The sequence below is a fragment of the Stegodyphus dumicola genome, chromosome 7 (genome assembly GCF_044657685.1).
Source record: "Stegodyphus dumicola isolate Sdum_Otavi_A_Nest chromosome 7, ASM4465768v1".
In the NCBI taxonomy this organism is placed as follows: Eukaryota; Metazoa; Arthropoda; class Arachnida; order Araneae; family Eresidae; genus Stegodyphus; species Stegodyphus dumicola.
Window position 1 is genome coordinate 41,626,505 of NC_140774.1, and position 14,021 is coordinate 41,640,525.

Consider the following 14,021-nt stretch of genomic DNA (forward strand, 5'->3'; position numbering starts at 1 on the left):
GAATGCACAAGTCCGATGAAAAAGGAACAAAAATGCTTAAATTTTCTCAAATTATCATGCAGTATTACAATATCTCACAGTAGTTATCTTTTAACTACTCAAATGTCCAATAGAACGTAATTCAAAACAGCTAAAGAACGCTAATCCGCGAATTCGCTACAATCAACAAGAGCAGTTTTCTAAACAACAACAAACTAAGCAACTACTACAAACTGAGATGTTTTCCTCCTTTTATAAGATTTTAAAATCACGCGCTAGAATTTTCCAGTACTTTCTCGAAATCAAAAAGAGATATTTATTTATTTAATGCACGCGCTCTTGTATTTTCAATTTTCCGGCTTAGCTTTCTTTTAATATTCGTCACGCGCTGCACTGCACGAGAAATAAAACCATTTAATTTATAATTAAACTAACATTAGCTTTTTAAATACCAAATTCGTAACACTGCCCCCTTCCCAAGGACTGCACATCCCGGGCAGTACAATCGCTGGACAGGAAGCTAAACTTAACAACTGTGGCATAAACATTACATTACAATATCAAACAACATGAACAATAAATGCAATAACTAACTTAAACAAATCAAATGCTATCAAATACTAAATACAAAACAAATACTAAATACAAATCAAATACTAAATGCAAATCAAATACTAAATGCAAATCAAATACTAAATGCAAATCTAATACTAAATGCAAATCTAATACTAAATACAAATCAAATAAAATACACATTTAAAAACAAAAAGGACCATGGTCTGATACTATTTACAATTATTTACATTACGTACTATGGCCATAGTAATGAGCTAACCTGTCGTAAGAGTTCGAAGACTCACAGATCCGAACCACGACGTCATTCGTGTTCAGCACTGTATATGGACCATCCGAAGGTGACTGTAATTTAGGTGACAGTCCTTTTCGTTGAATCGGGTTCCACAACCACACCTTGTCTCCTTTGTTGGATCTATGTCTAGTAGCTCTTGTGTCGCATCTGGTCTTCGTTTTCTCCGTCGCCAAGTTGACTCGCTTTCGTGCAGAACGGTGCATCCCCTCAAACCGGGCCTGGGTATCTTGGATGTGTTCCTCAGGCGATGAAGGCGCATCCGTAGGGCGACTAAACAGGCGGTCACAAGGCAGACGAAGGTCTTGACCGAAGAACTTCTGAGATGGAGAATAGCTGGTAGTCTTGCGTTTCTTTTCGACCCTGGTGTGATTTCGGCAGCTTCCCGAGCTCGATCTTTCGGACAAGGCGTCGACATTTCCAGGCGAGGATCCCTTTTGAGGATGGATAGTCATGCCATCAGATGCTGAAAGCAGCTTATTGTTTTTGAAATCTAAGAAAAAATTGTATTTCCTTAAAAAGTCCAATCCGAGTATGCATGGATCTGTAATATCCGCCACATATGCCGTGTGATGGTAGGCGGCACTTCCAAACGTGATGTTTAGATTTAACTTCCCAGTTATGTCGATCTTGTCACCAGACGCAGTCTGAAGGGTAGCACAGGATGGCGTCCAAATAAGTTTATCTTTAAACTGTTCAGCTAAATCTTTCCTAATGATGGTAACATTAGCTCCTGTGTCAATGATCATATTGCAAGGAACTCCATCGATATTCCCATTGATGGACAGTCCGTTATTGTTGCCACTCACTATAGAGATCTTAAGCGCTTTAAAACAGGGTTTTTCATTATCTGGCAACCTCCGTTCCTTGATATGGTCATTAATTTGTTTCCTGCGTCGTTGCTCAGAAATTGTCTCAATTTTCGTACCCTGGGGTGTTCTGCAATTCTTTCGTACGTGGCCTTCAGCTCCACAGTTCCAGCACTTTGGTTTCTTGTCAGTCCTTTTCCTTCCCGTGGCATTTAATTGTCTGTTTAAATCGTATGCCTTATTTTCCGTGCTCTGGGGAGTTCTGCAGTTCCTTCGTAGGTGGCCTTCAACACCGCAATTCCAGCACTTTAGGGTCGGTTTTGTTTCACCACTATTCAGTCTTAAAGCATTCACTGGTCTTGTCAACTCATCCGTTTTATTATCGTGCCCTGGGGTGTTCTGCAATGCCGTCGTAGGTGACCTTCAGAACCACATCTCCAACATCTTACAGCCACTTTGTTCTCACTGCTACTCCGTATCAAAGCATCGACTTGTCTGGATAAATCATCTAAACGAGCCATCAATTGGTCCCCTGGGTCGTGGACTCGCACAGCTCTGACTGGGTAGCGATCCCTAAGAGTTGCTTGCTGGGCTGCCTCCAATTTCACGGCGTACAACAGAGCGCTTTTTACATCCTTTACATCTGCCATTCGTAGAGCTTTCTGTATTTCAGTATCTCGGATGCCGTCGATAAAGTATTGCAAGGACAGGATTTCCCTTGTTTCTGTCGGGCATTCCGAAAAGGTGAGATGGGACAGCCTTTCAACATCCGCGGCGAGCTCCTGAAGTGTTTCGGTAGGCTTCTGTTGACGAGATTTTAATTGGAGCCTGCTGTAGTCTTTTAAACATTTCTCCCCAAAGCGCAATTCTAAGGCGCCGGACAGAGCTTCGAAATCTAACCTTTTGTTTTCGGGAAGAGTGAAGGATATCCGCTGCGTCGGCTCTTAGAGAAGCGGCGAGATGACAGGCCTTAGCTTGAGAATCCCATCCATTCGCATCCGCCACGATAGAAAATTGTGTCTTATACACCTGCCAGGAGGTCTTCCCATCATATGTGGATAGCTTCAGAGGTGGACGAGCAGGCATTGGTAAGAATTTAAAATCATCACTCCTGCTCCCTGCCGACGCTACGAATTTCTTTAAAGTATCCATTTCTTTGGCAACTGCAGAAACTCTCTCATCAATTTGTTGTTCGATTTGGTGTTGGTCGGCACAAACTCTTCCTTCAATTCGTTCTTCCACAGCAGAAACTCTCCCTTCTATATGTTCTTTTATAGAAGAAACTCTTTCTTCTATTTCTTCTTTCACTGAAGAAACTCTTTCTTCAATTTGATCTTTTACAAAAGAAACTTTTTCTTCAATTTGTTCAACTTTATTTTCAACTGTGTCAATTCTGCCTTCCATAGCTTCAAATTTATTTTCTATTATGCAGGTAATCTCTCTTTTCATTTCTTCTTGACCTGCCTCAATCTTTTCTTGACCAGCTTGAACGGCTTTCATTTCGTCCTTAACAGATTCCTGGCCCAATTTCATTTCTTCCTTAACGGAGTTGACGGCCCCTTCCATCTTTCCTTGGCTAGATTTCATCTCTTCTTTCATTTCTTCTTTAAACGAGGCAAAGGCTGTTATCAATTGCCTTAACTGCTCTTCCATCGCTCTTGTGATTGGCATTCAAATCCCACTTCTGACACCAAAAATTGTTGCGTGCGTACGGGTTCGTTATGAAATGAATGCACAAGTCCGATGAAAAATGAACAAAAATTTATTATTATCACAACAAAAATGCTTAAATTTTCTCAAATTATCATGCAGTATTACAATATCTCACAGTAGTTATCTTTTAACTACTCAAATGTCCAATAGAACGTAATTCAAAACAGCTAAAGAACGCTAATCCGCGAATTCGCTACAATCAACAAGAGCAGTTTTCTAAACAACAACAAACTAAGCAACTACTACAAACTGAGATGTTTTCCTCCTTTTATAAGATTTTAAAATCACGTGCTAGAATTTTCCAGTACTTTCTCGAAATCAAAAAGAGATATTTATTTATTTAATGCACGCGCTCTTGTATTTTCAATTTTCCGGCTTAGCTTTCTTTTAATATTCGTCACGCGCGGCACTGCGCGAGAAATAAAACCATTTAATTTATAATTAAACTAACATTAGCTTTTTAAATACCAAATTCGTAACAATGTGTTTCCTGAAGTAGAAGAGTCAGCACTCCTAGTTAACAAATTCTTTAACTTAAGGGATATACATGAAACTATTGTCTAGGTTTTAAAACAATTAGCTCACAAAGATTTTCAGTATGCTTGAATTTTAAGTTTACAAATACACATAAAAAGCTTATTAAAACTTAAGATATGTGTTCTTGATTTACAGTTTGAAAGAAAGAATGGAATTATGTAAGCAAATCGATGTTTCAATTATTCATAAATAGTTATTTTTAATCACATTTAATAATTATATCATACTAACTTTTGACATAATTTGCTTTCAGTATCTTTTGTAGATTTGGCGTGAAATCTCCATTCAAATATAGAATAAACATTTATGCATAAAAATGCCGAATTTAGTTGTATCACAAACTAATCTATTATGGTCATTTTTATTTAAATAATGTATTTTAATAGTCTGAGATATTTTTAGCAGTTCAGCTTTATTAAGCTGGACTGTTCTTTTTCAGTGTCAGCTATGATCTAATATTTTTTTTTTTTTATATTATTATTTAGAGGGCTGCTAAGTATGCTGCTGAAATGGTAAGTGTAACCACTTTTTTAAAAGATAAATTGTTCATAATTTTTCAGGATATTATCTGTAGAAGTTTTTAATCTTTTAACTGATGTTTCATTTATAATTGTAATTTTAAATTACAGCAAGAGAGGGATCAACTTAAACTCACTACAGGTGTGCATCCTAATATTGCAGTTGAAGAGGAAGTTGAATTCTTAGGTAAATTTTATGAAGTTTGTTATTAGAAAAGATATTAAAATTCACAGTATTTAATTTTTCATAAATCAATTTCATGTGTAATCTCTGTGCATCAGTATTTTAGTACTTCATTTAACTTGCTTTCCATGTAATGCAATCGTCTGTTAGCAAATTCATCAACTTTTTTAATAGTCAGTTCTTATAATATTTTATATTCTCTTGTTATAGTTTTCAGAAATATCTGATTTCACAAAATAATCTCTTTTAAATTAACTTAAATGGAAACAGGTGTGAAAATGTCAGTAAATAAGGTATTTTAAAAATCCATGCCTTCTGTTTATAATAGCCACTTAATGATAGTTAAATTTTTGAAGGACTATTATCATGCAATGAAAGAAAGCCAGTTTTTAATAAAAAAATTTTGTTGCTTCTTCTTATTCAGTTTTTAAATCTGTGAAGGTCTACCAAAATGTTCTGTCCAATAATGATAGTGAAAGCTTAACCTGCATGCAGGTGTGCTCATTTAGACCCATGATAGAAGAAGATCCTTTTTTGATAGCATTGGAGTTTACAGACTGCTATTTAAAATTACAGTTAAGCTTAATTTAACTCAACAAACCATTTTCGATCATATTCAGAAATTCAGGACTGGTCTATAAATATTCCAGACGTGTGCCTTATGAAATAAGTGTAAAAAAAATGACAAGGACCAATACATTATGTTCTTTTGAAACCTAAAGGAAAGCTGAATTCAGAGATACTGTCAGCAGATGTGTTATGTGAAATAAGTAGTTAAACAAACAAACAAAACAAAACAAAAAAAAAAAAAGAGGCCGGCGGTATTTAATAAGAAACACATCATATTGCATCATGATAATGCCATAACCACTTGTTGCTTTTGTGACTCATCAGAAATTCACAAAGCTAGGCTGGGCAATTCTTCACCATACTCCATATAGCTAGCACGCTCTGATTATCTGTTATCACCTTGCAAAATTTTTTGAAGAAAAGAAAATTCAAAATTGAAGCAGATGTCAGCTAAGTTCTATTTGAGTGTGGCCTAAGACGTTTTTCAAAAATGCTATCGACAAATTACTATCACCTGGTAAGATGTCATAAGTAATGGTGGAAATTATGTTATACGAAAAAATATTATTAAAAGTGTAAAAAAATTTACTATTTTTGTTTTCTTCCAAAATGGGCAGAATTTTCCAGGAGACCTTATATTAGTAAAAAAAATAAAATTAAATACATTTAATTTCTGTAAATAAATATACGTGCTATCCTCCACAAAATTTTCATGATTTTTAGGAAAAACTGATCTAGTTTTGTAGTTTTAAATGCAAAATCCATATTTTAAGATGCTTCCAAGACAGCAGAATTTTATTAATTTGAGATTTATTGTCAAATTTGTCATGCAGATTGCTATCTGAATTCTCCCATTTTACGTCTAAATCAACATTTCGAGGACTTTATTTTCAACTTACCTTAGAAAGTTTTAACTTGGTAATTTGGGAATTATGTGATAATTCTTTTTAATGAATTTTTTAGTATTAAAAATGTTTACTCCCGCTTTCTCATGCTAAAAAATGTTTTCAACTTTTTATGTTTGGATGTTTAAACAATGCAAAACACATCCTTACTTAACTTTTCAAATTAGTAATTTGTGCTGCTATCTTTTTTAATGACACTTATCTGCTATTTAAAATTACAGTTTGGTTTTTTTTTATGTTAAACAATGTGTACTGTATCATGATTTCATTATATTTCTCGATAAGCTTTTCTTAAAACTTTTTTGGGGGGCTTGACGTTCTTAAATTTAACAGTTAATTCTTTTCTGTAAAACACTTAAGCACTTACTTTTACACTTGTAAGTAAAACACTTGCCGAACATGGGCGCAGGCATGAAAGTTTTCCGCGTTTTCGTGGAATTCCGGTTTTTTGAACGTCCCCTCAGCTGTTTCTGAGATCGATGCAGAACTGTTGAGAAATCGCTACCGGCAAATGTGTGTGTGGGGGGGAGGGGTAAATGAAGGACATGCTCTCTCTCTTCCTCTTTTCTTTGTAAAAAGACTTTACATCATGCCATCGTATAATATTACGCTGGGTTAGCGATCAAAGGCGGGCACCCCTTGTTGTGAACTTTTCGAGTTTGCCCGAGCCGAGATCACGAAATACGTTGTTTCACATCAAGGCAAAGTAGGTGGGGCTTATGTGGAAAGGCGGAACTAGATGCGTACGAATATCGAATCAAAGAAGAGCAAGCAACCGTCAAACGAGAGCTGACTTAAATAATTTCAGCCATCGGTGCTGGCGCCATCTTTCGGACATACAGATAACCACTTGCATTGTCCAGTACACAAAACTCTATGTAAAAAATTTAAGGAATGCTCATAAACTGTACAAAAAAGAGCTAGAGATAAAAAAAAAGGAGGAACAAGAATCTAAAAAAAAAAAAAAAAGCAATTAAACATTGCAGAAAATAAAGAAAATAAAAAAGTATCAATGGATTGTATAAAAGCTGCTGAAAAGAAGATGAGACTAGCTCGCAAACGGATATTAGAAAAGTTGGCTGCAAAAGTATCAAAAAAGAAAAAGCTTTTTCCCTAAAAATTTTTAATCAGGATCGAGTGAGGCTGAGACAAAATAGTTATTTTTTGTATTCCTCCATTAACTAAAAGTTATTTTGTAACTGTATTATCTCATATGACTACTTTTTCTGGTACTGTTTATTGAGCTGAAAGTGAAGATAATTGAAAACTATAGTAACAGTTATATATATATGTGTATATTTTATCTCTAAAACTTGTCATTGCCTGAAAGTGGGCAGTAATATATAACATAAATATGTATATTAGTGTGTTGTAATGTTGTGTACAGTATTCATGTATCAACTGTTAAATTAAGTTACATAAAGAGCATCTTAAAGAAGGTTATTTCATTACAATCTCTTGGTGATTTATTGGTTTTTTTTAACAAGTGGAAGATAAAATTAATAGCAAAATAGTAAGTATTATTTTAGTTTAATTATATGTATATGTTTAATACTTTTTATATTAAAAGGTTGATATTTTATTAAAATGTGTTTTTTTGAGGTTGTGCGTGCGCAATTAGTTTTTGTGTAATTTTGTGTCTGCGTGTTGTTTAGCTCTTTTTGCTAACTTGCACTTTCGTGCCTGCATGGGCGTTATGACATTAATATATTGTGCATAATGGCAAAATTGCATTCCACAAAGTTAACTTTCTAGGCAAAAGTGTGTTTGGTATAATTCTGACAAAGAACATATGTATAGCTTAAATTTAAATGTAGTAATTAAAAGGAGAAAAACTGTTGCTTGAAAGTTAAAAATTGGATTTTTTTTTTTTTTTTTCCCTTGGGACAATGACTGGATGCAGCCTCTTAAAAGTTGCACTATAAGGAGTGCCGAGTTTTTGAAAGCTTCATATACATATAAAGTACTGTATCATTTCTGTGTGTCGGTCAATTCTCATTGGAAAATCAAGCAGTTCCTGTGCCTTTAAAAAAAATTTGTTTGCCTTTTTGTAAGTTAGGGTGCTTTATCTTCTTCCTTATCGCTATTTTCACTATTGGCTGCTGTTAAAATATCATCCATTTCTTCATTCATCATTTCTGAATTAATTCGACTTCCTCTTTCTTCTATATCTGAAAGTCCTCCGCTGCTAATCAATGGAAATCCTTTCAAATTGTTCACAACTTCTGGCCAGAGCTGATGCCAGCAAGTATTAATTTCTGATGAATAAATGCTGAACTGCATATGAATGAAATTCTAGCGTTGGAATTAAATGAAAACAAAAAAACACGTATGTGGTGCAAAATCGTGTTTCACAAATCTACACTTGGCAAGTGTTTACTGCATTGAAAAGATCTGCATTTATGCATTCTTTTATACAAATTTTTAAACATTAATTTTTTGCTTTGAGTATTTCAAATGGATATTTTAGTCTTTAATTTTTGTTTCAAGGAATTTTTTCCCCGTTAACTAATGCTAATTTCCTATTCAATTTAGAAATGACACCTGAAATGGAAGCATTTGTTGAAAAAGCTTTAGCCGTTACTTCACCTGACGCTAAACTTGGCAGTGTTCTTGGAACAACTATCTTTCGAAAAGACATAGAAACTTTGTCTGGCTTGAACTGGTTAAATGACCAGGTAGTTTTATTCACCTCTATTTTCATGTTCTTGAAAAGTATATCATTTATCAGTAATTAAAATATATCATTTATTAGTAAATATCTTGTAAAATACATCATTAGCCAGTACACTAGTAAAAAGGAAGATTTGGGGAAATATATTTTTAAAGTGAAATTCATGAAACACATTTTCAATTTATTTTTGTTATTTTTCCACTAATAGGATAAGTTATTTCAAATGTGGCAAAGCACACGAATGCTATCTGCCAGAGGGAAGGAATGCCTATATAGAGGGCACTTTTGAAAAACGGACTCATATTAACATTACGTGTGATGAAAACCAGAAAAAAATCTCATTCAGCCAGCTCGTTTATCAGGATTTGAAGTTGGGCTGAATTACTTGTATTCAGCAATCTTACTACTTGACCACTAGTGCCCTTCAAGCAATATATTTCATTACAAAATGGATTAATAATAGTATATATATATGCATATCATTGTTTTCTAGTTTAAAAAGCCATGCACCAAAGTTAATAAGTTAAATAAATAACCATAAAATTTTTAATTAGGTATAAAAGTAATCTTTGGTCAGCATAGATTTTGAATTATTTAAAATCTACACCATTTTAAGTCTTTTGGGGGGGAAGAGGGCTGTTTTAAATATTGTAGTTAATCTATAAATGAATGTTTGCGGAATTTTTAGTAACTACATTTATGAAAATGAAAAATCCTATTCATTGATTTCAGATAATAATAGTAAATATGTTCAACAAATATTTATGGTATATCCCCCATTTCCCATGAATAATAATAAAACTGAGGTCCATTAACAATTTTTAAACTATTTTTCTTGTATCAAATGCCTTTTCGTCCAAGTATTTGATTTGCATAGCTTTTTAAACACAATTTTAATTACCTTGGTTTTATAAATGAAAAATAGTATAAATTTGTAATCTTAACTACTTACCATACAGTGATAAATCAAACAAATGATCATGATGTTCAACTGATCGTAAAAGTGTTTTGCTTTTCATATGCTGCTACATGTTATCATTTGATGTTCTTAATATATTTCTACAGCAAAGAATTCTGTTAATTCTTATTTTATTTTCAGTGATTAGTGATTTGTCTGAAAAAGTTTTATCAGTGTTTATAAAACATTTTTTTTTTCCATCTAATCCTGTGTATCTTGTGAACTATAGTATAACAGGGGAAAAAATGAGGAGAAAGAGATGAAGATTAGTTATTATGGTTTGCATTTAACAAACTAGCAAAAAAGCTCCCAAGTGAAGAAACTTTTTGCTTAAAATATGTTAAACTTGGTGAAGTAATTTTACATTCCAGAGACTCCCCCCCCCCTGTACTAGCAGCTGCATCTTTTTCTGATGCAAGATTTATTTTTAATCCCAGTTTTCTTTCATGTTGTTTTCGAACATGAAAATATTGATGTTGCAACAGATAAAAACTGCAAACACAGTTCTGCAATTAAGGATTTAGAAAAATTGTATAAAGTTATAGAAACAACGAGAACTGAGAAATTTCTACAGACTAATCTGAAAGTGTTGATGGAATTTCAAAGTATATTGAACTTTCTGGAATAATGTTTACTAACTTGACAATTTCCTATAGCAGTGTCGAGTGTGAAAAATTGCTTGGTATTTTATTGAAGCAGGAATTAAATTGAGGTCTTGTATCAATGATGACAGATTAGAAAAACTTTTATCAACAAGGGAAAAAAGGCTTGCATAGCAGTTGCTATGGCAAAATTGTGATGCTTTATAAAAGGCAAAACCATAAGTAGTTTTACTTTCACAAGGATAATGAGAAAGTATCTGTCACTATTTAATGCAGTGCATGTAACTTTCATATTTTTTTAAGAAGATTATTTTAACCTTTCTCATCCTGTTTGATTCTGACATACCATTGTTTTAAGTTCACTTGTTGTAAAGTTCTGGAGGTGTTCAACATTTCTCGTTTAAAAATAATTGCAGTAGTGAAATATTGGGAAAACCTTGTTATGTCTTCACTCTCACTACTGCCTTCAAATGAAGGTTTGGTTAAATGTTTGGAGGCTTTTAAAGCATAATGCAACATATTCAACTATTTGATCCACTGTACAATATTCTGTGCTTTTCCAGTTTATTAAGTATTTCAAAGACGATTTTTCTATATCTTGTATCTGTATGCCATTCAAAGAAATGATGTTTCAAAAACTGCTTCTTTCCTGCCTCTTATGACCTTAGTTTGTAATGAGATGGTTAGGATTAAGAAGCTATTTTAACAAAAATCACCCAACAGGTTTCATTCAGAGATCATTTTATCCTTTATTTACAATTGAAGTTTAAAGCAAATTAAAAGCAGCAGTTATAGAACACCAGCGAGCTTCCAAATACCATCCTAAAAACTTTCAACAAAAATTCATGAGTATGAGATGAACAGATTTTACACAATGTACTTTGCTGTTATGGAGCTTCATCTAAGCATACTAAGTAATAAATCTGCTAAGGCGAGAAACAATTAAGAATGACCCATCGTCAGTATTTTATGAATGGTATTTTGCCTTCTTGACTTTTTCCATTGCTAAAAAGTACTGTCATCATTACTGTACTGCCATTAGTGTCGTAAGATTACACTAATGGCATTTTGCCAAGAAAGAATGAAGCAAATGATTTCTCTCTCTCCAATTCTTTATGCTGGAAGATAGTCTCCCTCCCCAAAAACTACTTTTCAAATGATGCCGTCTTGGCAACACAACTAATTGATTGAATTGTTTAGATTGCAAACTTTTATATCAGATCTCTTTGAAGTTATTTTTAGTTTGTTTCTTACACAGTCTATCTGTAACATAATAATAATTTAATCATAAACCTTCCAGTTCTTTTTTCTGTAATTTGCTAGAGTAACCAGATTTAATTTCCTTTTTCAGCTATTATATTATATTAAGTGAGTATAACCAAATTTTTCCATTGTATGTGACTTTTAATTTTTATTTTTCAGGTAATAAATTCCTACGTGGCTCTGATAGCCGAAAGGTGTAAATCAGGCATTTATCTGCCTGTATATTGTTACAATTCTTTCTTTTATACTAACTTAAAAGCTAAAGGTTATAGTGGTATCAAAAGATGGACTAGAAAAGTTGACATTTTTTCTTATGCCCTCAACATAGTGCCTCTACATGTTGATGTGCATTGGTGCCTAGCCGTAAGTATTTTGTTGTATGAGTGCTTTATCTTTCCCATATTATTTATCATATCATTAAAATTTTAATTTTAATATAATTTTTGTAGCTTTAAAATTAGTATATTACATGTGTAGCCTAAGCTATAAGCACATTTAGATGAAGATATAATGTTCAAGAATAGCATATTTTATATTGTTTAACAGCTAATGAAGGGAAAATCTGAATTTTTTATTTCAAAATTATGCAGACACTTACTTGGGTAAAATGTGTTACTCAGTTTTAGTTTTAAATTTCATTCTTCATTTGTTTAGACTCTGTGAAAATTTTTCAGTAATGACCATATTATATTAGAAAAGAAGAATTCAATAGAGCATTTAACAGACTATTTAAAAGCTTATAAGCAACACTTCTGCAAATTTACAAAAGCTTTTTCGATATCAGCCATTGATTTTATTATTATTATTATTATTATTATTATTTGAAAGTAGTAGTGTCAAAATGTTAGGATACAAATTTGATCCCTCTATACGAAAAGACAAGCTGTTTAGCTCTTTGGCCAAAGTATCACAATTTTGTAGTTTCACCATTTTTCTTAATGACAGGATGATGGGGCATATAATATATATTATTTTCAAATACTTCTGTGGCAGGATTTATTTCTTCTATAATGGCTTTAACTAACCCCTTATTTATAATCCTTATATATTCTTCATAAAAAGATAAGTTATTCTTAAAGCTGTTCTTTAAACTGAGTAGTTTTGCTTAGCAATATTAAAAATACTGTCTGTTATTCTTCTTTAAATGGCAATCTGACTTCATATATTGTACTATTAAATTTTATTTCTATTTCAAATTGTTTCATAGCATCAGAGTGATTCATTGAATTATGTTGAAATTGAACTTCAACACCCAAGCTATCAAAACCTCTTTAATTCTTTATTTATTTATTTGACAGTCAGTGAACCCATGATTAATAGTCTTGTTTATAGTTGTAGCCAGTTTTGAAGGATGTCAGTGCAGATGCTACACGGACATTTCCCAGTATTTCACTAGGATGAATATTCATTGATCCTGACCTTTAACTCAAATTCTGAACAAAGTCTTTACAGTAGTTAAATTCTTGCTTGAGTTATTTCCCAGAAGTATTCGGCACCTATCAAAACTTCAGGTGGTTTCATGCTGTCAACAAAATATAGGTTGGACTCATTGTAGGCACATATTAACATTTCTTATACAGTTCTGTGTCGGATGTAATTTTTCTGTTGCACTTTTATAATTAGATCTGCAGATGATTTAATGATAACAGAATGTTTTGAAGCATTATCAAATAATAGTGATGATTTTCAGTCTACAAAGCATTACAGTTCTCACCATTAATGTTTGTAATAAAACTGAATTTGAATTTTTTTCATGTTCGCGATGTGATATAGAGAAAACTATTGTTTGGGATTTACTCTTATTTTGTGTTATCATTTCTGTTTGGAATATAATTAAATTTTTCTACGTGGATTTAATTTTGATTTACAATTAACACTCAAATGTTTTATATATATATATATTTACCCTTTGAAACAATGACCTTTGGAGTTTAGCTTACTTCGTTTTACAGAATACACAGTTAAATTTTACACTGGTTGAAAACGTAGTAGCTGTCAGTTGACTAATATGGTTAATCTGTTTTTTTATTTATTTTGTCCTTAAAGTAATTGCTAGAACTTATTATATTTTTAGATTTCTTCAAATTATGTAATAAGCTGGACACTTCATAACATTCTGATTCAATTTTTAAGAATTCAGCTAATTCCAGAATTTCAAATTCTGTTTTAGATTTTGCTTTTTGTGTTGTATTCTAAAGCTAATCTCTTCCAGAATCAAATGTATTAAAATCGGAAACAGTAAATGAACCATAACTTCCCATAACTGTGTTTAAAGCTTCCTAGGGTCGAATATTGGTTTCAGCTTCACCATATAATTTCCGAAGAGCTATGATATCACTTGGGTAATTTTGTCATATGACTATTACTTATAATGCTTTTCTTCCAAAATGTTCTTTTAGCAAAATGCTACTTTATTGTAATTTTTGCTCATTACTGCAAATCCT

General features: G+C 32.7%; 1 protein-coding gene across 3 annotated transcripts in view; it reads left to right on the plus strand.

Moving 5' to 3' along the window:
- LOC118203117 (sentrin-specific protease 1-like) overlaps positions 1-14,021 on the plus strand; it is a 183,210-nt gene that overhangs the window by 140,499 nt on the left and 28,690 nt on the right. For all 3 annotated transcript variants that reach the window (XM_085820114.1, XM_085820117.1, XM_085820116.1), the window contains 4 exons: positions 4,389-4,415; positions 4,533-4,608; positions 8,616-8,758; positions 11,737-11,940. In XM_085820114.1, the coding sequence (XP_085676240.1) occupies positions 4,389-4,415; positions 4,533-4,608; positions 8,616-8,758; positions 11,737-11,940 (450 nt within the window). The remainder of the gene's footprint in view (positions 1-4,388; positions 4,416-4,532; positions 4,609-8,615; positions 8,759-11,736; positions 11,941-14,021) is intronic.